Source organism: Xenopus laevis, chromosome 8L, assembly GCF_017654675.1.
Source record: "Xenopus laevis strain J_2021 chromosome 8L, Xenopus_laevis_v10.1, whole genome shotgun sequence".
NCBI lineage: Eukaryota > Metazoa > Chordata > Amphibia > Anura > Pipidae > Xenopus > Xenopus laevis.
The window spans coordinates 106,487,331-106,511,913 of record NC_054385.1 but is presented as its reverse complement, the minus strand read 5'-3'; the positions used below and the strand labels follow the sequence as shown (position 1 = coordinate 106,511,913).

At 42.5% G+C, this 24,583-nt stretch overlaps 1 protein-coding gene across 5 annotated transcripts in view; it reads right to left on the bottom strand.

Annotated features, from left to right (window-relative positions):
- Window positions 1–24,583, bottom strand: part of npas3.L (neuronal PAS domain protein 3 L homeolog) — a 295,122-nt gene that overhangs the window by 64,589 nt on the left and 205,950 nt on the right. For 4 of the 5 annotated variants that reach the window (XM_018231199.2, XM_041573346.1, XM_041573348.1 and 1 more), the window contains one exon: window positions 2,051–2,140. The exons of the other annotated variant lie outside the window; for it this stretch is intronic. In XM_018231199.2, coding sequence (XP_018086688.2) covers window positions 2,051–2,140 — 90 coding nt within the window. The remainder of the gene's footprint in view (window positions 1–2,050; window positions 2,141–24,583) is intronic. 5 annotated transcript variants of the gene reach the window in all.

Sequence of the window (24,583 nt, the reverse complement as noted above, 5' to 3'; positions counted from 1 at the left end):
AACAGAGGTTTAAAAACTGTACTGTCCCCGATCCTTCCTTTCCTAACCAGGAAATGGTTACACTAAGGGGTTTATTTATCAAAGATCGAGTTTTTTTATACCTCGAATGAACTCAAATGAACTCACATGGTTTCTTATTTAAAGCGGAACTCCACACAAACATAACGTAAGCTTTTTTATAGATATTAAGTAAACATAATTTCAAGCAACTTTGCAATATACATTAATTAAAAATATGCAGACTTTTCATGATTTTTAATGGTTTCTGACAGTTCCCTAAGCCAAGCCCCCTACTCTTCTGCTGATCTGTCTGACTACTTTGCTGAGCTGGTTGACTACTGTTACTTTTTCTCAGTAGCCAGCTTTCCTCAGCCTCCATCCTCCAAACCCCACAATTCCCTGCACACTTAATTTCAATAAGGAACAGAACATCACAGTGCAATGCATTGTGGGTTATGTAGTTCCTGCATGCTGTCTGTAAGCTGTGGTGAAGTTGTTACAATGTGTAACATCAGTGTTTAGTCCCTCCTTCCCTGCCAGGATTTCAATAGATGCAGAAAGAGAAGAACTGTTAACCAGTTTGATTTCAGCATAGAAAATGGCATTTATACATGAAGAAACAGGTAACTGTGATGGGCATATTAGGGGTTTCTGTGTTTTGTGGGCCTCTTTATAAAATTTTGGTTTGGAAGTCGGAGTTCCATTTTAAGAAAAAAAATTGAATGGAAAAAAACGGCCAAGGTCATGTAGAAGTCAATGGCAGACGTCCTTTTACAATTTGAAGAGGTTATGATCTGCGTTGGGTTTGGTTCGATAATCCAAAAAATATGGGGGTTTCGGACGACAACTCGAAAAAATCAAATCCGAAAAAGTTGTTCGATTTTGTCGAGACTTTTCCTGCATTGACTTTTTCGAGTTGATTATTTGATAATTGAGTTAAATTTGTGGATGAGAGTTAGGTTGAGTTTGTTTAAATAAAAAAATGAGATAAATTCAAGTTTTAGTAAATACCCCCCTACGATTAGACTGAAATCCAAATGCAGCTAGCATAAATATAATTGGGGAAGTTTGATTGCATTGCAGTGCATATCTTTATCCACAATAAATAGTACTTCTGACCCCTTACCGTCCTGCCAATAGCATGTAAAGCATAAGTGTATGTGCAATGATCATTCTGTATACAGTATATAAATGCATGAATGCTACTTAGCAACTTGCCCCTTTCTAATCATTTTACCTTGGCATCCTGAACTCTGTAATGTGGCAGCAGCAAAGGCAGACTATTGCATATTGCTGAATTGGATCCTCTCTATACCTACTAGAGCATACAGAGTGGAGAGAGTGCTCTTCAGGTCAGAGTCACATCTACCCATTTTCTTTACATTAGAATGCACTGCAGGTATCGCTCTGCTGGGCCTTTTTATTAATGGGACAGTTGGGCAGACAGCAGCGACAGTGTCAGGTCCCGTGGCACAGAGTCTTGCCAAGAGCAGCTGATAATGGGACACCAGGGAACAGCAACTAACACTGTGCTGGACCTAGCCAGGTCACCCTGGGCAGAGGGCAAGGGCCCAATGGGAGGAACAAATCTATGCATATTTAGCTGGATAGTGCCCACTTCTAACTAAAGCACAGGTACCATGCAGACAAGCCAACAGCACACACAGGGACAGGAGACAGGGGGTTTGTGTGCATCTCTTTATGCATTTACAGAACAATGGGTGACATAAGGCAATGGAACTGTGTATGGCAGTAAGTGTGCCCTCTCCTTGTGTTATGCAATAGGTCTGAACTCCCATTGGTTTTCTGTTAGCAGGAGCGCCCTTAGCACATGACAAGAAGGGGCCCTCTGCTGCTTGGCAGAATGTCCTTGGATAAAGTAAAAACTATATTTTGTTATACTGTGTGATAATAATATTGTACTTCAGGGAGTCACTGAATTATTCTCTCAGCTTTTGACCCTCATACTTCTTGGGCTTTCTGTGCCCCCCCCCGATGCAATTATTTGGGATGGTGTGTGAATGTGAGTTGACAGATGAGGGACACTCACCTGAGACAAGCCAAGGTAGATGGACACAGTCTCCGAAATGTACAAAAACTTTCCTTCTTGGTTTAGTGCAAATACAAATCCGTCCAGAGACTGCAGGGAAAAGAACAAGAGACAGTCACAAACGGAGAAGCAGGGAGGAGAGACAATCACATGGAAAGGGAGAGTGCCATGGGCTGGTCAGACAGCATTTGTTAAGGGTACCCATGCTCACAGAAAAGTCAACATTGCTGCCATTACATGGATTTAGCATCTGACAGGACAATTTAATCCTCTACCCAGGGCTCCCTCCATCTTTGACAGAGAAGGAAAGAAGAGACAGTTACAGGGAGAGCTAAACAGACATAGCAAAGAGGACAGACAGTAACAGAATGGGAAAGGCAATGCAAAGGTGCAAAAGAAGGGCATATATAAATGCTGCCAACATACAGTTGTCCTTTTCCCTAACAATATTGTCCTAGATAGCCCATTACTATCACGTATATCAGACACATATATCAGACAGCTGCAACCACACAGGACTGCAATTTCCTTTATTGACTTTTCCATCAGTTAAAAAAAAGTAGATTTCTCAACCTCTTGAATCTTGAATCCCCCTCACGTTGGATGCTAGCACAGCAAAAAGGCAGAAACGTTTCCACAAAGCCCATATGTGCCCTCTCCAGACATGCACGAGAGATATAAACACAATGAATAGCAAAAGAGAGGGGGCCATTGGTGAGGGCTTTTGTTCTCCTTTGTGCCTCTTTCCACTCTGTGCTGAATTATTGAGTTCCCTTGATGGATTAGCCCTCCTGTTTCAGAGTCCCATCTATGGGGTATATTTATCAAAAAGTGAAGTTAGAGATCGCCACAGTGCTCTAGTGAAATTCCGCCACTCTCCATTCATTTCTTTGGGATTTTTAAAAGAGTATTTATCAATGGGTGAAAGTGAAAGTTCATCCTTTGATAAATATGCCTTTCAAAATCCCATAGAAATGAATGGAGAATGGTGGAATTTCATTCTAGAGGACTGTGGCAATCTCTACCCCGATGAGTTTGTTCATGCCTGTCCTTATCCTCCATCATCTTATCTCTTGTTTTTGACCGTTGACCTGTTCCATGGAATTATTTCTGCCTGCCATGCCTTATGGACTTTATTATTTGGCGCCTGCCCTGACTTTTTGCCTGGTCTAGTTACTGGTCTAGTCTGCTCCTTGCTCTACATTTCTGCACTTTCTCAAGCAAATATGTAGGGTTACATGGCATATAGACTACTATGAGCCAGTTCTACATATGGAGGCAGCCCCAACACTCTACTAAACACCCCTAGTCCAGTGTAGACATTAATACTCCTACCTGCCCAGAACACTTTCAAACGTTATCATAACCCAACCCCCTTTTTGGTAAATCCTGCCCCTGCACCCAGTACAAGGACTGTCAAAGGAACCAATTCGTGTTGTCAGGTATGTGACAGTGGTCAGGATTTCATAGCCCAGACCTACATTAGGTCAAAGTCCAATACAAGCAGAATCTTCATGACAAGAATGAAAAATGTTTTGGGTTAGAAAACATTATGCACCTAATTTCATAATTGTTGACTATTGTATCAGAACACTTGATTCACTTGAGTAAAATTGGGACATAGTGACCAAGCATAAACAGCATGGGTACCCAAATGGTCAGCTTTCATTTGTCTAGTAGAGATACAACCTGCTGCTAAATGAAGAGGGCAATGTACAAACAAAATAATGTTCCTATAAACAAACCAACCAAAATAACATTTTCTCCATGCTACATCCTGACCTACAAAAATATGGGGCAAGTTCATACATCCAAGGTCAAGACTGAATTAATAAGATGTTAAGAGAACCCTGTAATACCCTGCCCATGTATTGAAAAGCTATATAGTTTTAACACTTCATACATAAAAAAAATAGACAGAGTTGGTGGTTATCATGGACTAATAAAGTATGTGGATTGGCTGAAAATTGTCCAGATATCTATCAGGCAAATTTGAAAATCCCATAGGACAAGGACTGCATTGCTGTATAGAGACCAAGAGGTCTCCATAGGGCTAAAGCATGATCTGATTGTTTTGCCTGGGGATCCAAATGATTCAACCAGCCCAGTTTGATCCAGTGTTTGGCCAGCCATATTTTGCAAAGATCCATTTGCCAAACGAGTGGATCTTCCTGTATTTGCCAAGATTAAGGCTGGAAAACCAAATCTGTAAAATAAAGCAGGTATGGCCTCTTGCACTGGCTGTTACGTATTCTGCACGTGGAACTAAGCATAATGGTGCTCCATGATACACCTGATGGCCCACAGACAATGCCCTGCACAATGCACCCCATAGTCCATAATTAAAATAGTACATATAAGTGATAAAAAAAACAACTGTACCTTTAAGGTTAAATCATTGGTTACAGGCAACCAGTCTGGGCTTTAACTATTTAAATGGCAGGACACTTTGATCTTGCAGCACCATGTGTTGCCAGTAAACCTATGGCATGTGGCATATATCAGGCTCGGACTGGCAATCTGTGGGTTCTGTCAAATGCCAGAGGGGCTGCTATAAGGTCCCATAGAAAGTCAGTATTTAGTGGGCTGGTGGGGGCTGTTCGGGCCTCTATGTGGGCTGATTGGGCCTCTGTGTACCTGAAATGACAGGGCCTATTTTAATTCTCAGTCCGGACCTGGCATATATCAAAGATATAACCCACAAACTTAATTCTACGGCATCATTGGTCAGGCGCTGGCAGTTGGCGCTGTCAAGGGATTAAATTCCACAAACGCTACAATTTATTTGGATTAAAAAAAAATTCTTTGTCACATTTATATGTGGTTGCTGGTAAAAGGCAGGATATTTATGTCTTTCCATTGCTGGGAAGAAGGATATTTTTCTTTGCATTTCTCATTTTGGGAGGGCTTTCTCAGCAACAATCTTCTAAAAAAATCACTCGTAGTCCAACAGAAATCTGGAGAAATGTCTTTGGGCAGGAGGTATTGCCCTGGGCCTCACATATTGTGTGCTCCCTCAGCGAAGCAACTGCGGCTAGTAAGGGTGGGGGATATTAAGAACAGTAGAGCAAGATGGCAATAGTAAGACCTCTATATCAACATTGCCCAGCGTAGGGCTCTTCAAATGTTTTGAAGGGGGGGAACTGGCATTTGTAGTTCAACATCCATAAAGTTAGACAGTCTGAATTTCTAAACTACAACTAAATGCAGACCCATATTTGTATTATATGGACTTTAATGGCTTCATTGAACCGAATATACTGTGTGGACCTTGGACAACGAATAAAGGATGGCTGAATACAGAGATAATTTAGACACCCATAATAACTTCTGCTCGAAATAAAAATGTACATCTACAGGGAAAAAACTGTTATCTCGGTTCAAATAAATACATTTCACTTTTTGGTTTTACTGGTGATTTAAAAGTCCTGTTTAGCCCAACTGACACCCCCACCAGATGCCAAGATTCCCCTAAAATGTGGAACATGTGAAGAAATGCCATCACAGCAGCATCCCTGAACTGATTTGGGACCAAATATGCTGCTGCCAGGTTATTGAGAAAATGGGCATAGCTTAGTAGGGCAATAACTGTGATAAGAACCAACAGATGCAAATAGGGATAGGGGCTCACTGAGACTTAAAGGGAAAAATGATAGTTTATAGCATACAGGAGACACATTATGGCTGCCCAAGCAGAGGGAGAAATAAGAACAGAGGACGCAAGATGCCAGACAAACCCTTTAGTATTAAGAGGCTTGCTCCAGACTCCCTGCCTGGCTGAAACAAGAGGGAGCGAGAAGACCGGCAAGGGACAGAGAGGGATGGAGGGAGGGAACAGAGGGATAAGGCAGAGAGGGAAGGGAGGGAGGACAGGCCTCTCTCCTCAGGTTATGAATGAATGAGCACTGTTGTTTTTTCATCTCAGCGTGCAAGGATTTAATTAAGTGATAACAGTCACCTTGGGTGGCTGTACTGACCAGTAATGTGGAGGTAAGCAGGAGGCAGAGGGAGCGGCAGCCTCAATCTATCTATGGAAAGATGGGGGGGGGCAGGGAGCTGTTTGGCAATCTTTTCACTCCTGATAAACATCGGAAAGGGAAAAAGAACAAAACAGAATATTATAGGAGAATGGTATTACTCTGTAACAAAACACATTATTGACTGTAATACAAGTATTGAACGAGGAGGCTAGGCTCTGTCCACAGCCCACTGTTATACCGCACTTTAATAGAGCACCATCACCCAGCAGCCATGGGCAACACTATTAAGCCCCACCACCTATGTGCATTGAACTAATCTGACCCCAATCTAACACCTAACACCCATCGACAATATGCTAACGTAGCACCACCACCCATGTGCAGTGATCCAAATAACTACCCCACCCCATAATTTATAGGCAAAACCCTGAAAGAGCTCGAACTCAGCACCCATGCGCAATACTCTGCAAGTGCATCCTTCTAAAAAAAGCACCCACACTGATGGGTAAGATAATAAATTAGACCCACCATCATCATCTAAGGGCAAAACTTTAAAAGAGCAACCCCAGCCTAGCTCCCATGGCCAACATTCTTAAAGAGAACCTCATCAATGGGCCGTAGTCTGAGAGTAATGTGGAGCACAATCTACACAAGTTCTTGTAGCCCTTCCTTACTAAGTGGCCCACCTCTTACTACATGGTAAGGAGGTGATGGTAGCTCCAGGTTTCGCACAGTGCTGTGTATCAAAAGCCATTGCAGCACTCCATTTGGAAGGAAGGACTGATCATCGCTGCACACAACTTTATGGAAGTGCATTTGGACACAAGTACCTATATGTAACTATCTAGTTATCAGAACCTTGCGCAGTGATGAGTAAACTCGGTTGCACAGGATAAACCTACGATCTCCGGTGTTCACCGATGCCATTTTGGGGCCCCGGGCTTTCTGCTGCAGAAAACCAACAAGGAAGTGCGGATTATAGCAAATAGTCCATAAACTAGGTACTGGCAAGGACTTAGAACAGACGTAGTCAAACAGGCGAAGAGTCAAAGGTAGGCGTTAGGAATCGTAAACGAGAGTCAGGCAGAAGTCAAAAAAACAAATAATCAGATAGAAAATATGCTTGAGCAGGAACAGTAAACTGAATCCTAGCTTGGGCACTCACAATCACTCAATCACCTTTAAAGCTGTTTTGGGGCCAAATTCGAATCCGGCGCCTGTTCGTGACATCACAAGGTTCCTAGACGCGACGTGCCAGGAGGTAAGAGACTGCTGAAATCTCCCGGCGCGTCTTACACTTTAATGATAATGGTTTTAGACGCATCTCACTGTGGGCAAAAGAGCAAGTTGTTCACCACATCTGCAGTAAATGAGCCCTAACATCTTCTTTATGAACTGGCAGTGTTGGAGTGGACCTCTTAGGGTCTACCAGACTACCGCCAACAAGAAAACTTTTCACAACAATTAGTTGTAGATGCTAAACGTTGTAGATGTTATATCGTCCTATGATGGAAACAAGAAAGGACTGAAGATGGGATATGTCCTTGGCTCGGGCTCACTAGTGCCTGAGCCCACTGGAAGACTTAAACCAGAATAACTTACTTCTAACATGCCTATCCAAATCTACTCTGTTTAATGATAATTGGAGAGCCAAAGACGGCCAAAGCCAGTTCTAGGTGGTGCATAAGTGAATATTTGCTACTTTTAGTGCACCGCATCTTGGTAGTGAACTTGCAATTCCTTAAATTCTGCTTTCAGTCTGTCCACTTGTGTTACTGCACTATTTCTCTGGTCTCCATAGCCATGGCTACCATTGGTACTATGAGAAACAGCTGAGTACTGATGCTGTGAAGGATGAAGAATCTGAAAGGAGGGGGGATAAAGGCAGCTTGGAGCACGGGTTGAGGGAGCTCCAGAGAGAATCCACTCAGGATCCGGCCTATGTTCAGTAATTATGCTAATTGCATGAATGCCCTTGCTCAGTTTTTGCAGAGCAGCTGAAGATAAATAAAGGGAAATTGCCCCGTGCACGGTGCGGTGCGGGAAGAATGCTAAACAGCTCTGTTTGTTGTCTAATTATAGGTCTGTTTACACTAAATTCCAGAGGTAATTGCAGTTTTTGATTGCACGCTTATTTGTACGCCTGTACAGCCGGGGGACACTGGGGTCTGTCTGCCTTTATAATTAAACTGTTTTGTGACATGGGTAAAGACTGGGCGAGATGTGTATATGACTGAGATGGAGTCAGTGTGTTAGATATGATATCATGGCCTCCTGTAATGTAAGAAGGAGCATAGAACAGGCTCTCAGTATACAGAACTATTGGACTTGGAAGCCAGTATTTGTGTAGGAATACACATACAGTAGCACTATTGAGGCCCTAGCCAGGTAATGTTTTGGTGCACCCTGCCAACATAGAGACAAGAACATTTTTGATTTACTGCTGCACCTCCGATTAAAACTTATTTGACTCTATACCCAGGCAGGTGAAACACATAATACATTTATTGTACCAGGCCTCAATTATTCTGAATATTACAAAAAGGACCCATACCTGTATAAATTGTTAGCTACAGTCAAATTGCCTCTTGTAGTCATGAGGGGTCATTTATGTTGCAAGTCCGTAAGTGCAGTTTGCAATTTGTGCTTTTCCACATTGTGAATTGCACACTGTAGATGTGAGAATTGGTTTGGAGCTGGCTGCTTAAATGGTCAGATATGGGCATAACTGTGCAGAAATAGGGGGAAAGGTCAAGGGAATGAAATTTCATTGCAAATACATTGCTAGTAAATTTAATACCAGCCACGGCCTTATCAGGGGATTTTATAGCTAGACTGGTGAAACACTGGGCAGATGGCCTCCCTAAAACTGATTGCATAGAACCTTTAGAGGCCAGTAAGTTGCAACACTCTGCCCTGACCAAGCTTCACTGGTCTAGTTGCATGAGACCAACTGGACTGGTTTGTGCAAAGCAGAATGAAACTAAATAGGGATTTTGTGGTGGTAGTGCTAGTGAGTATGGGTACCACTACTGCTTAATCTCAATTCCTTGGCCATATCATATTGTATTTCCTCATATAGACTCACAAATAAGGAAAGGAACTCCAGTGAGCAAGTTATAAGCCACTATCCACAGGTCCAATCAGATGAGTTGTGCAGATACCTCCTTATACCAATCAGCCAATACCATCAACCTGCTTCATTAATTATTAATTGTAGCCTGCATGTAACTTTTTGTTTTGAGGGTTTTCATATTACCAAACCAAAAAAGAAAAGGTTGGTGCCTGTGATGTTCTGGTTCCACTTCTTTCAACATAGCTCTCCAAAGAAAAGTGTCCCTTTTGTCTCTTGGTAATTAATCATGTCTCATAATTAAGACGCAGATTCAGAGAATGGCCTGCTGATAAAAATGTAATGGATTTTGTGTTCTGCCCATTGCTTAATTGGCTGAAATAGCTCTAGCACGCTTAGACATTCACCTTCCTTTGGATTGTATGTATGCCCTGCAGGATGATTCTCTGGCATTCAATAGATATTCATATTGGCTCTGGTCCAAAATATCTCTTTATAGAGAGAACTGAGCCTTTGCCCATTTATATAAGATTGATATTTATAATGCAGGGAGATCTGATCAGATAGATGTGGTCTGGTCTCTTGCACTGCTAGGTGTAAGGGCATAACTTAACCTTGTGTGCAGAACCTTGCTACACTTTTTTTAATTCTTATTACCATAGACAGCCCACTCTGATTGCCTCCATTCTGTATGGAACAGGGAAGAAGCACTTATCTAGGCAGATAAAGGGTTACTGCTCTGTATCAGACTGAATGAGGAGATACGGATCACACAAACGCAGTACTTAGTGGCCCAGAGAGGCATTTGTCTGCTGTGTGAGCCGCTCTTGACACATCCTCCAACGGAGGAGCTGAGTACTCTTTGTCTTGGGTTTGATACAGGTTAAGTGGCCCATACATCTCTCTGGAATCTCAAAAGCACCTTGAAGGCTAACGGCAGCACAGCACACTGAGCTGCCTCACTGATAGGATCTCCAGCAATTTCCCTTCTTCCACCGCGCTAATCACTTGTCTCTTTTACTCTGCCTGGGTTTTCTTAGGAGTTTGAAGCTCTTAGCTGACTTTCACATTGTATTCTGCTACAATGATGTACGGTAGCTGTCACTGCCACTGCCGGTCCTCCAAGCCTTGATGGGAAGGGTCCTGTGGATTTTTGAGTCCGTCTGTGCATGATGACAATGACAGCGGCAATCAATGATTGACTGGCCTGTAAGTGCAGATGCAGTTATCCGGTGACAGCAGTGCACATTATTGTCTACATTAGGGTACAGTGTCAAGATGGGGATAATGTCAGTGGTATGAATGATGTTGAATCCTCCAGTGACCCGCAAAGGTGCTGAGGTCGGCCAGAACCTGCCGGACCCACGGATATTGGGCTGCCCTCACATCAATAATTCATACCACTAACATTATCCTCAGCTTGACACTGTACCCTAATGTAGACAATATACTGCCCGTTCCCTGCTTCCGGCATTCTTTTTTATACCCTCGTGCCCGCCCTGCCCCTTTTGTGACATCATCGGTAGGGTGAGTTGGCGCAGGTCTATATATGGAGGGGAGGAGGCGGGTGCGGATTTGGCGTTGATTGAGTTTTTCTCAACCCGCACATCAATAGTTTGAATAATCTGCAGCTCATGGAACCTTGGTCTAAAAACGTTGTTATGTTAACAATATATCAAAGACTCTTTGCCAGCGACCGCTTTGCCACACTCGCGCCACTTTTGCCAGGTACAAATTCGTTACTACTATGCTAATTCACTAAAATGCAAAGTTGCGTCTCAGCATCCGAACGCTGGCAAATTCTTGCTAGCATTACTTCAGCTTTCGCTAGCGTTCATTTCTGCCTAGTGAAACTTCACTATCACTCTTACGCTTAGGTTAATTTGAATAGGGCGGTACCTAAAAGAGTCATATGAACGTCTTTATTAGTAATGCTGGTGCAAATTCTTGAAGTGGCCACTTTTACAAACACATGTCCAATAAGCCATAATAAAGACAATGGAGATCCTCTAATGCCCTAGACATGAGCCCACCCTTAAACAAATGTGGCAAGCCCCTCAAATTAGTTAAAAAAATTTATAGTTCAGATTTTTAAGCCAATCCTGCTTTAAAAAAAGAAAACTCACCAGCGTTTTTTACAACTTTAATAAATTTCCAGAACACAGGATATGATGTCACTGACATAAGATTCAGGAAGATGTAGCTTAGATCTATTAGTTCGTCTGGTCTGAGGTGGCAAAGTAAACTCTGAGCGAAAGAGTAAAATTCACAGCTTAGTGATTCTGCGGAGTAACGACTGTTCGCCAGAGCGAAAAGTCGCCTGGCGATAGGGTGCGAACAAATGCTCGTGACGGTCTCTTTCATTAGTGAATTGTCCTCTACGCCTGTTAGTAAATTGGCGATGTCCCAGCGGATTAGATGTTTGGTGAATTGTCGCTGGTGATGGCCACTTTACACTTTAGTGCCTCTCAGCCTTTGAAGTGACCAGTTGTTTCTGTTTCCCAAGAGACCATATTTTGGTTACCATACAGGAATACCAGCTACATAGGATTAAGTTATGTTGCCCCTCTTGCAAAGTGGTGCACTGACATTTAACCTCAATAATAACCTTGTTGGGAACCTGCCTTTCAATCTGGTACAGAAATAAAGGGATTAAATGCCCTTAGGTAAGGGAGGGGTAGTGGCGACAGCAATATGTAGGGGAAAGAGTGAGGGGCCGCTGACATTCTCTCTACAAAGGTCACAGTGCAGGTGTCTAAGAAGACTGGATTGGAGGCAAAAGGTCAGACACAAGCTGAGCATTGAAAGAATTATGAATTCTTATGAAGTCCATAAGTGAAGTGTGAGGACAGACTGAAAGGTGGAACTATAGATCTGGTGCAGACAGAGGGAGGCCATTGTAAATAAAAAGACAACTTCATGCTAGTAAGTGCTCACATATCTTCAGCCCCTGACTATGACACGTAGACGTGAATAACTACTAAAAAAACCTCCTTGCCAATAATAATAACACTGATATGCAGTACCTAAAGGCAATCCCCTACGATTATATTGCAGCAACCATATGAGCGACAGAAATAAAAGGCCATGGGCTGCTGGAGAACAGCATCTACCCATTCATTAGTGGCTCACACTGGGGTCAGACCACTTGGGTTTGAATGTCATCATCCATTATGCTGCAAGAACTGTTTCTAACCATCTCAAGTCTATCTAACTAGCAGTAGTAGAAGAGACAACTTGTCGCCAATTTGTTATGTTTTGGAAGCCGAGGATGAGTAGAGTATAACAGTGCTTTATTAGCAGGCTCATGCAGCCATTACACAACAGTAATCAACTCTAACACCACAAGCTGTATAGAAAGTACGCACAGTATAAGTCAAGAGCACAGTGACATCTACAGGCCATTTGTATAAACACCACACAAACTTTAACTAAAAAGTCAGCTATTTTGTGCTTTACCTATGGGTATAACACCTGTCTCTGTCCTGACTCCCTGATATGTGTTTCATGAGGAGTAAAAAGGATTTCAGATTTATATTTTCCCCTCTAGAATAATTCAATTTCAAAACAAATGTGAAATCCAACCTCTCCCAGTTTTACTGTTAACACCAAACTGGACGACTGTGTATTTCTCTGCATAAAAAGAGGTACCAAACCACACACAATCAACCCTAGTGCTGGCAATAGAGTCATGCCAGTACTAAGAGGAAGGGTTATTACATGAGAACAAATCCACGAGGCAAGCTCAAAATTGTTATAGTGTTCTATAGGCTTAAATGAGGAGCAATTGTATACTCATTAAAAAACAAACTGTCTATACAAATGCAATTGCACCAAATGTAGATTGCTGTATGGCTCTGGAATATATAATGCATTTAGTTATAATTAAATTGCAGAAATAAATGTATTGTACTCTGTCCCTAGGCAGGAAATTGGTTCATTTGACGTTTGCTTACTACTCTCCCTGCCCGCCTTATTTCTTCTGTCTCTGCTCAAGATATTGCTGAGCACTTCAAAAACAAAATTGACACTATCAGAAGTGATATTGCACTACTCAACCCCCCTAGGCTTCCACCACCCTCCCTTCACACTCCCCAGTCTCTCCTGTGCTCCTTCACTCTGATGTGACTGATGAGGAAGTCTCAAAACTTTTGGCCTCTTCTCACCTTACCATCTGCCCGCTTGATACTATTCCTTCAAAACTTTTCTGCAATACAAATCCTTGTCTAATCAAAGCCTTAACTCATCTATTTAATCTCTCACTCTCAACTGGACTGTTTCCTTCTCAACTAAAACATGCTCTTGTCACCCCCATTCTGAAAAAACCCTCTCTTGATCCCTCCAATCTTGACAACCTCAACCCATCTCTCTGCTACCTTTCACCTCTAAATTACTTGAGTCTACAACCAACTAACCTCATTCCTCTCTGACAATAACCTGCTGGGCCCCCTACAATCTGGTTTTAAACCACAACACTCCACTGAAACTGCCCTGACCAGGCTAAATAATGACCTTTTAACAGCTAAAGCCAACAAAAATGTCTCACTACTAATACTGCTTCATCTCACAGCTGCATTTGACACTGTAGATCACCCTCTCCTTCTCCAGTTCCTCCATTCACTTGGCCTTCGTGACACAGCCCTCTCCTGGTTCTCTTCTTACCTCACCAATCGTTACATCACTGTCTCCTACAACGGAGTAGCATCTTCTCCTCTACCACTTTCTGTTGGGGTTCCTCAAGGCTCTGTCCTGGGACCATTACTATTCTCCCTCTATACTTCCTCCCTCAGCAAATTAATCATCTCGTATGGTTTCCACTAAACCTCTATGCTGACGATACTCAGATCTATCGCTCCTCTCCTGATCTCAACCCAGAACTCCTAACTCGGGTCGCCTCCTGCCTGTCCACTATCTCTACTTGGATGTCGCAACGCTACCTTAAATTAAACCTCTCTAAAACGGAAATGGTTCTCTTTCCTCCAACTAACACCAGTAACATCCCGGATGTATATATCATAGCTAACAATTCCACTATCACCCCCTCTCCCCAGGCCCGGTGCCTTGGGGTTATCCTGGATTCTGCCCTGTCATTCACTCCTCATATCCAGTCACTTATTAAATCATGTCTCTTCCACCTAAGGAACATATCCAAAGTAAGATCATTTATAACCCAAGATGCTGCTAAAATTCTTATTCACTCTCTCGTCATATCACGTCTAGACTACTGTAACTCTATTTTAATTGGCCTTCCCCAACAGAGACTGTCACCTCTCCGGTTCATAATGAACACTGCCACGAGGCTTATACACCTCAGCAACCGCTCCTCCTCTGTCTCGCCATTCTGCCAATCCCTGCACGGGCTTCCACTACTCTTCAAAATTCAAATTAATGACCCTGACATTCAAAGCACTTCATAACTCTGCCCCACCCTACATCTCTGAACTCATCTCTTTATACTCTTCAAACCGATTACTACGCTCCTCTACTGACCTGCTACTGAACTCTTCTCTCGTTACTGTCTCACATGCTCGCATTCAAGACTTTGCAAGGGCTGCACCCCTCCTCTGGAATTCTCTCCCCCCTTCTCTCCCAGAAATCTCTAAAAACACACTTATTTAAAGAAGCCTACCCTCACTCTTAACTACCACATACAGTACCACATCTCTCACCCACTTAATTCTGATCTTGCCCTCTCCCATACCTTGTGTACTATTCCCTTCCCTTTAGATTGTAAGCTCTTTCTGCACAGGGCCTTCCTCACCTTTTGTACCGGTATTGATTGTGATGTACTGTATGTAACGCCATATGTTCTATGTATGTAATTCATGTGATTTAGTTTAGTATAAACACATTTACTTTACAGCGCTACGAAATATGTTGGCGCTATATAAATACATGTTAATAATAATATACCATCAATCCCTCTTGGCCAGCCATTCTGATAAAGAAAAGCTATTTCTCTGATTAAAGCGTATGCCAGCTACAAGATGTTTTTTTTTTTTTATTCCTCTCGTAAAGAATCCCTTTTTGCAGTTCTGAGTCCAGGAAAATCAATGAGAAACAGATTAATGCGAGTTTAGAACAGGGCACAACTACTGCCTGTAGAGCAGCATCCAAGAAGCACCTGTACATCCTCGGCAGTACAATGTCTAATATAAATAAGGGATAATAACAAACAGTGGCAAAATGAGGAGCAGGGGTTCTTGGGTTGATTCCAGCCAAAGGCACTATATCTATGTCTTCATGGGTTACCACTGGGTGCTCCAGTTTCCTTCTACCCTCCAAAAACACATAGGCATACGGCATAGAGTAGGACAGAGAGACAATCACCATAATTGGTTAATTCAGGATCAGAAAAAGGACATGTAAGCTGCAATCACACCCAGTGAATATATGTCTGAACCAGTGGGCAGAAAAGAAAGGTCTTAACATATGGCACCTAAAGTGTATGTTTTTTTTCCCCGCAAGCAATTAGAAGTATAGACACCTTTAAATGGCGCTCAGCAGGTAAAGTCACAGCACTGAAATAACCACGCAAGGCAGCAAGTAATTGCATTAGAGGGTGAGGTGATAATTACACGGAGTTGAATAATTCATTATTTAGGCTATTTGTAATGCATGCTAATCTGCTGTCATTAGACACAGTGAAGAGCACTCGGCAAGGTGGGGGTGGCTTCATGAACCCCACTTGGAGGCGGAGGAGGGCCTGCACAGATTTCTTTCAGGTACTCGGATTGTGGCACAGACAGGTTACACTGATAGCTTATTCTCATTTCCCTGAGGCCGGTGACATAATGATTTAACTGGAAAGAACATTTAGCCGCAAAGTCTTGCCTTAAGTTTGCTGACACAGACTGCAGCCTGACACTTGCATTGATTAACCAGGGAGCATGATGCCACTCCTATGTTAGCATGGCACAATGCACAGACGCCTATGGCTGCCACCTGCTGGGACACAGACAAAAAAACCCTGGCGATTACTGTCTGTCCTAAATTTCATCACTTGTTTGTGACACTGTTACAGGGCTGTTATAGCGTCAGCAGGAAGATTTGCCATATTTGGAAAGTAAATCTTTGTTATATTAGTTTTTCTGGGTTGGGAAATTGCAGCATAATAGTAAAATGAAGCATTAAAAAATGAGATGAACAAACCTATAGTTAGAGTAGGCTCTATTGAAGCATCTGGCACCCACTGACACACCCTCTGCACCTGGATATGAATGGCTTGCTGTGTGCACAAGATCAAACATCTCATTTCCAGGAACCATTGATTATTGATGATAATGGTTCTCTGTCTTAGGTTTTTAAAACTGACCAAAAACTCATCCAAACCCATCTCCTGACCCACTACTTGACTGTACAAAACACTATTTGCTTCTCCAGGGAAGAAAGTATGATTATAGGGAATAGAGAATGGTGGGGCCCCCATACCTCCATATTTATGGCCATCAGGTATGTACACACTAAATTCTAGTTGTTGATACAGGCTATTTGGAACAGTTTCATGCAGAAGTGACACGTCAGGCTTAATACTTGCAGTGTTGTCTGGTGCATATGTAACTGCAATGCAATATTGGGTAAATTCAAGGAAGGTATTGGTCAGATCATGGGTGGGGGTTGGTTGGATAATGGGTGGGCATTGGGTGGAGAGAGCTGTTGTGCATTGGGCAGATTGGGGCAAAGTAATGGGGCACATTGCTTTTAAATCTGCTAGGCAGAAATCCCAAACCTTTACCCGTGAGCCACAGTCAAATGCAAAAAGAGTTGGGGAGCAAAACAAGCATGAAAAAAGTTCCCGGGGTGCCAAATAAGGGCTGTGATTGGCTATTTGGTAGCCTCTATGTGGACTGACAGCCTACAGGAGACTCTGTTTGGCAGTATGCCTGATTTTTATGCAACCAAAACTTGTCTCCAAGCCAGAAATTCAAAAATAAGCACCTGCTTTTAGGCCACTGAGAGCAACATCCAAGGGGTTGGTGAGTAACATGTTGCTCACGAGCTACTGGTTGAGGATCCCTGTGCTAGGGGATATTCAGGGTAGGTCCCAACTCAGCCGCCAAAAACAGTGACAAAATTCCCCTCATTCACTTCAATGGGAATGGTTCAAAGTGGCTGCCACTACGAATGACCTGGAATCTAAACAGCTGCTATGTGAATAAGAGACTTCACTCTTTCAGTAAATACTCAGAGCTGCCGTGACACTACCTTAGTGGAATCAGAAACCAATAGTGCTTATATGTACTTTCATTAGCTGTTTGTGCAATACATGTGATTAACAGATTCTGGGAAGAAATGACATGTTTTGGAGAATCACATTTGCGGTGCTGGGTGGCAAAAAGTATAGTTTTGCATCAGAGATGCCTAGAAAGATTTAAAGGAAAAGGAAAGCATCAGAATAGTAATTTATGGCATAAGGCTGCTGTACTGATTATGAAGTACAGAGGGTCCTATTCAAGTTAATGTATGCCTACCAATTACCCAATCTGGCTCCCAGTGTTCTGGCATTCCTGTTGCCCTTTATGAAGAACTGGAAAGAGATAATAAAGGAAAATTGAATTCACTTTTAAAATGAGCCCTTATTTGCACTGTTCGTGATCTAAACCGATACAGGAATTGGGGAAGGTATGACAGTGTAAATGTACGGCATTAGGAACGTGTGACATCTTAAAGCACAGAAAGCATTGAAAGGGTTAAGCCAAAACTGTGCAAGAGGCAGACATCTTTAATGTAGGCTCAAGACACATGATTACTACTAAAGTACTGCCATTTGCCTATACACAGCACTGCCTGCAAATGAGAAGTTCCCACGAGCCCCGGGCCATTAGGATTCTGAGGGAAGTTGTGGTATTTGTCTTCATTCTATCTGACTGTCCTCGTGTGTTATTATTAGGGGCTGTCAAGCAGCTGTGCTGGGGAGAAAAAATGGCCTCACTTGGCTGTGAAGTTGAATGCAAACAGGCACTTGCAGGCAGAAATGCTGCGCTTCAGATCAGGATGGAGCTGAAAATGGGATCCCATTCCCTGCTGTAGGGGCCGGCAACTTGCAATCGGACACTGTAGCTTTCCAGGAGCCAAGATTAGATTTTTAAAAAAAAAAAAAAAGTCTGAATACTGTACAGGTATGGGATCTGTTATCCGGAAACCCATTATCCAAAAAGCTCCATATTATGAGAAGGCTGTCTCCCATAGACTCCATTTTATCCAAATAATCCACATTTTTAAAAATAAACAGCTCCTTGTTCTTGAGCCAAGCTAAAATATATAATTAATCCTTGCTGGAAGCAGAACAAGCCTATTGGGTTTATTTAATGTTTACATGATTTTCTAGTAGATGTAAGGTATGAAGATCCATTTTACAGAAAGATCCATTATCCGGAAACCCCCAAGTCCCGAGCATTCTGGATAACAGGTCCCATATCTGTATATAATACACAAAATCCATGAATATCTTGTAAATTATATCCTTATAAACGGTGAGTACTGATGTCATCAGTTATAAACGGTGAGTAGTGATGTAATTTCTGTCACATGACTCACTAAAATTTGTGTATTATAATTAATAAAGTACCCCCAGTTGTAAAATATGAGGATATTATAAGTTACATCGGAGTTCCATGACCTGTATAAAAACACTCGGCCTTCGGCCTCGTGTTTTTATATGGTCATGAAACTCCTCGGTAACTTATAATATCCTTATATTTTACAAGAGGGGGTACTTTATCCACTATATATTTCTACACTGCTCTCTAGTTAGTGGATTGTCATACACAATCGTTCTCACTATTGCCTGTACATCCACATAACAAATGCCATATAGGAAGATACTGTACACAACAAAGGGGCACAAAGTAACCCCAGAAGCACCGGAGACAAAAACACCCGGCTTACTTGGACCAGGGCAACACTGAGCAAGGACATTCCTTCAGTCTGTTTTCCTTAACTACTTTTATCCCTTTTTCTAATGGAGAAGCTCACAGGCTGCTGTAAAGATTCAGAAGAAAAGCACTAAGGGGCAGATTGATTAAGGGTCGAATTGAAAATTAGAATTCGAATTTTTGAATTGATTATAAGGTCAAAACTGTCAAATTCGACTTGGGAATTATCCAAACTAGATTCAAATTTTTTAAAAAATATTAATTCGATTTTCGAGATTTATCATACTCTGGCCCTTTAAGAATTCGAATTTGACTATTCACCAACTAAAACCTGCCGAAGTAATGTATAAGTCAATGGGAGAGGTCCAGTGACCAATTTGGAGGTGTTTGTCGCCTTCCTGACATTCGAGTTTGGTCGAATTCGAATCAAATTCGATTCGAGTTTCGGGTCGGTTGCAGGGGGGCCCAGGACTATAAGGGAGCCTAGTAAGGCCCTAAATAATGAGCAATTTAAATATATCTTGTTAGAATAGGCGACCTACCAATTTTTAGGGCTTTAATTGAATTTGTAGTGGCGCCTTGTGACATCTAGTTAAACCACTACCTCACCCCTTCTGGTTCAGATATGGGATCCATTATCTGGAAACCAGTTATCCAGAATGCTCCAAATTACATTATGGATAGACTCCAAATTTTTAAAAAATTATTTCCTTTTTCACTATAATAATAAAACAGAGCCTTGTACTTTATTTAAACTCAGATATAATGAATCCTTATTGGAAACAAAACCAACCTGTTGGGTTTATTTAATGTTTACATGATTTTCTAGTAGATTTACGGATTAAAGATTCAAATTACGGAATCATCTGTTATCTGGAAAACCACAAGTCCCATGCATTCTGGATAACAGGTTCCATACCTGTACAACCATGCTATAACAAAGAGGGGTAAGCACTAAGAGGCATACAGTCATCTTTTAACATGCCTTTATTTGGGGTTCATTCATTATACACAAGGAAGGAATGGTAGACCATGTAATGTGCTCTGAAGTCCTGTATTCAGCTGCTGCTAAGGGCACTTTTGCAGCTTTCGCCAGATTTGCCATGATGGATAAGCCAATATTAGTAAGTACCTACACCTCTACCATGGGAAGTATAAATATCTGTACCTTTCTTTCATGGCAGAACCATAGCTATAAATCATGGGCTGTATATACACCTAGAAAAGTGCAACAGTTGGATGCAGAGCTGACAATCTTGCTAGCAGAAATGAAGTCACAATGTTCATTACATCCTGCCCCCCTCCTGTCTCTTTATTTTTGGTAAATTGGGAAGGGGTCCAAGAGAGAATGTGGAGGGGCATTTATAATTCATGCAGCTATTCACTCTCCTTGTCTGAATTCTTAATTCTCCTTATATCTCCCCTTTTCTTTACACAAACACCGCCATGCTAATGTGCCTGGGCTGACAGACAAGATGCTCTGCTCTCGGAATATCATTTAGATAATTAAAAATGACAGCTGAATCTCGCCTGCTGCCGACCTCTGGACCCACCTCCCTCCCTCGTCTCCCCTTCTCTGGAGGCTAGAGCCAGACTGATTGCTGTCAGTCAGAAGCCAAGGTGTTGGCGGGCACGGGGTGAGCTGGTATCTGCTAGCCACGAACTCTGACCTCTGCCGTGGAGCTGAAGCAGATAATAACCTTAAAATGCTATTAGACTTTAAAAGCAGGCAGAGAAAGCGAGTGCAGGTCTCCCTGCTCCTCCCAGGGGGGGATCACAAAGATCACCTTTCCTTTCCCACCCGCTCACAGGTGAAGGGGGCTCTTACTCTTTAATGTATGAGAGCAGGATCATGGGCTCATTTTCAGTAGTGTTTATCTTTAATTGGTAAGTCTTCCCTAATAGGACGAGCCTGTGAATTCCAGCAAGGTATTGGGATACTGTAATAGATAGTAATAGTTATCTGCAGACTCCCTTGCATGACAAGTCTGTTCTCCATGTAGAAGTAATAATAGTTTAACCATTTCATGTAAGTCACAGGCACCCAGCAGGTAAAGGCACTGAGCAGTGACCCCGGGCACCAAGAGTGGCACACTTTCTACAAGGCATGTCAAACATGCAGCCCACAAGCTGTTGCAAATTACTATTCCCACTGATATGGAATTTCTGATCTGGCAGTTAGAGGACTGGTATGCTGTGATCTGGAAGTGAGAGAATATGTTTGTTGTGATTTGGCAGTGAGGATCAATATCCAGCAATGCAAATGCTATGATGTGGCAGTGAGAGGATTGTTGGCTGTGATCTGGAAGCAAAGGGATCGTTATGCCGGCAAGAAAAGATTTCATATGAAGGGCCAGATTTGATTTAGTGAGAAAAAGTCCATAAGGCATGGACAAGATTCAAGTCGAGGACTTGGTCGAGGAGAATAAAACTTTTCTCCAAATTCAGTTCATGTTTTCAATAGCGTTTTCAAGTGATAAACAGTGAGTACGTTTTTCTACATTGAATTGCATCTCAAATTGAATCTCGTCGATGACTTTTCACGTGATAACTCTTTTCTCATTCAATTGAATACAGCCCAAAGTATACTGGAACTGAGCAGACTGGTTAACATGCAGTGTTCTGCCAGTGATGGGGTCAGTATTCTATGATCTGGCAGTTAGGGGATTATTATGCAGTGTTCTGGTGTTGGAGAGATCTGGTAGCAATAGAAGGGTTATTTGGGCCATATACAATGCTGTGTAAGTAGCAGGCAGCGGCATGGCAATTACATGGCACTGAGTAGATAATTACATGGACTGGGGTAACAGTAACAATTATTATTATACAGCACTGGGGCAGACAAGGCATTAGCAAGCAGTTCTTTAATTAGGGTGAAAGTTGGGACTGCTCTAGGGGACCAAGGTGTCAGGCAGCAAAGCTTTTTTTTATGCACCAATATTAATGCACTGGCACTTTTGGGGGCATGTGAATGGGTCTGCAGGCTTTGATGGCTTGAGAGTGCAGTGATCTGGCAGTGAAGGGATCTGCATCTGCAGGTTCTTCTTTGTACCAGAATGGATCAATATTCAGTTTATCTGGAAGTGAAGGGGTAATCAGCGCTGCAATATATGTTGGCGCTATATAAATACATAATAATAAATGACCAATTAAGAGGGGGTGTGTTAGCTGACATGCAATGCTCTGAGGTAAGACTCAGTGCTTTTATACTGTAGAAGCTGACACACATGAAGTACAAGAAGTAGATAAAAAGAGGTTATGGTAGGCATAAAGGAGTACTGAGCTGGCACAAAATTGGTTACAAGCTAGCCAGCAGCAATCTGAAAGATGTGTTTTAGTTGATGGCACTGTGGTAGAAAAGAAACTGGATGGCACTGCCAGAATCTGAGGGCAATGACTTGAAAAACAAGGGTTTAGTTGGCATAAGAAGGGATTAATTGGCAGGGTGCTAAAAGACAAAGGATTAGCTGGCATTGATGTGACGGGGAAAGATTTAGCTGGTCCTAACAGAATTAGATGTCAGTAATTTAAAAGACAAGGGTTTAGCTGTCAAAAAAAAGTATGAATTGGCCTGGATTAAGCTATGTAATCTTAAGCGGGTAGGGATCCATCTGATAGGCTAGTGATTATCAGGTGCTATTATGGCTGGAACAGGTTGTATTAGCTAGCAGCTTGCTGGGAGAAGGGCAGGGCAACAGTTATAGTACCAAGGCCCATGGCAATGCCCAAAGACTGGAGATCCTCACAGTTTATAACAACTGTGCACAACTGTGTTGCACAGATGCCATATTGCATTTGCAGATATAAGACACACTGGGGGAGTGTGGTTCTACCCTGAGCAATGTACTACAAAGCTACAGAGTAGTTCTGCACAACAGGGCAACATGGGCCTGCACACAGTGGTGGAACTATAGCGCAGTGGTCCCCAAACAGTAGCTCCCGAGCAACATGTTGCTCTCCAACCCCTTGGATGTTGCTCTCAGTGGCCCACATAGGGGCTACAAAATAGCCAATCACAGCCCTTATTTTCCACCCCAAGGGACTTTTTCAAGCTTGTGTTGCTCCCCAACTCTTTTTACATTTGAATGTGGCTCACGGGTAAAAAAGGTTGGGGACCCCTGCTATAGAGGGAGCAGAACTCACAGTTGTGGGGGGCCTGGGGAACAGGGTCAGCTTTCTGTTACGTTGTATAGAAACCCTCACCTTCCCAGGCCACTGAGAGCAAGTGGGGACGTACAAGCAGGTGGGCGAGTAGTGGAGGGGGTGGGTTATGGGCGGCTGTGTGTGCTGGGAACCTCCAAAGTTTTATTGCAGGGGGGCCTGGCGCCATGTAATTACACCACTGCTTACATGTTTTATTAAATGCAATAGGCAAACGGAACAGAAAGGCCATCCACAAAGCACATAACCTATAGACATAAAATCAACTGGACCCAGTAGGTAATCCAGTCACTGGGTGCAGAAATAAAAGGTCAAGTATATATAAATTAAGACAATACCAAGACCTGCTCTCACTGTTGTTAAAGGGGTTGTTCACCTTCCAAACATTTTTTTCAGTTCAATTGTTTTCAGACTGTTCCCCAGAAATAAAGACTTTTTTCAATGACTTTTTACAGTTTTTCCAAAATCTAAGTTTAAAGTTGAATGTTCGTATCTCTGGTGTTTGAGTCTGGCAGCTCAGTAATTCAGGTGCAGACTCTAAACTGTTACAATTTTGCAACATTGAGTTGATACATTTCTCAGGAGCATCTCTGGAGTATTAGCAACTACTGTATTGTATCAATTCTAACAGCTGCCTGTAATGAAATCCAGGGATTCTGCTCAGCAGGGACAAACATAAGAAATGTATCAACTAAATGTATCAATTAAGAACAGTTCACAGGGTCGACGACCCCCCCTCCCAGAAATGACACTTTAAACTTCAATATTAGAAAAACTGTGACACATAGAAAATAGAAAGTAATTGGAAAAAGTCGTTATTTTTGGTGATCTATCCGAAACCAACTAGTTGTTTGAAGGTGAACTTCCCCGTTAAGGCTAAGGCCACACTAGGCGATAGCGCCGCGATTTGACTCGCGGCGACTTTTCGCCGCGACTTTTAAGCCGCAATCGCTGGGGAAACTTTTGCGCTGGCGTCTATGGGGAATCGCCAGCGTAAAAACACACGCGGCGATCTTTTTTCTACTGTCGCTCGAAATTGCCTCGCTAGGCGATTTCGAGCGACAATAGAAAAAAGATCGCCGCGTGTGTTTTTACGCTGGCGATTTTTCGCGATTCCCCATAGACGCCAGCGCAAAAGTTTTCCCAGCGATTGCGGCTTAAAAGTCGCGGCGAGTCAAATCGCGGCGCTATCGCCTAGTGTGGCCTTAGCCTAAGGAGGGACCACCTAATACATTGTGCCATGTGGGATCCCTAATGCCAGTAAGCTGTTTTCTAGGGTTCTGTCTGAACATATAGGCAACAGTTGCTGGGTCTGCTGTTTCTCATTATCAAGCTGCTTTCACTTATCCCAAGATTTTACTTTTCTCTTCCTTTTTTTTCTCTTACATTTTATACAAGTCTAGCAACTTACAGCAACTAATGGATCAGGTTGGCTTTAAACAGG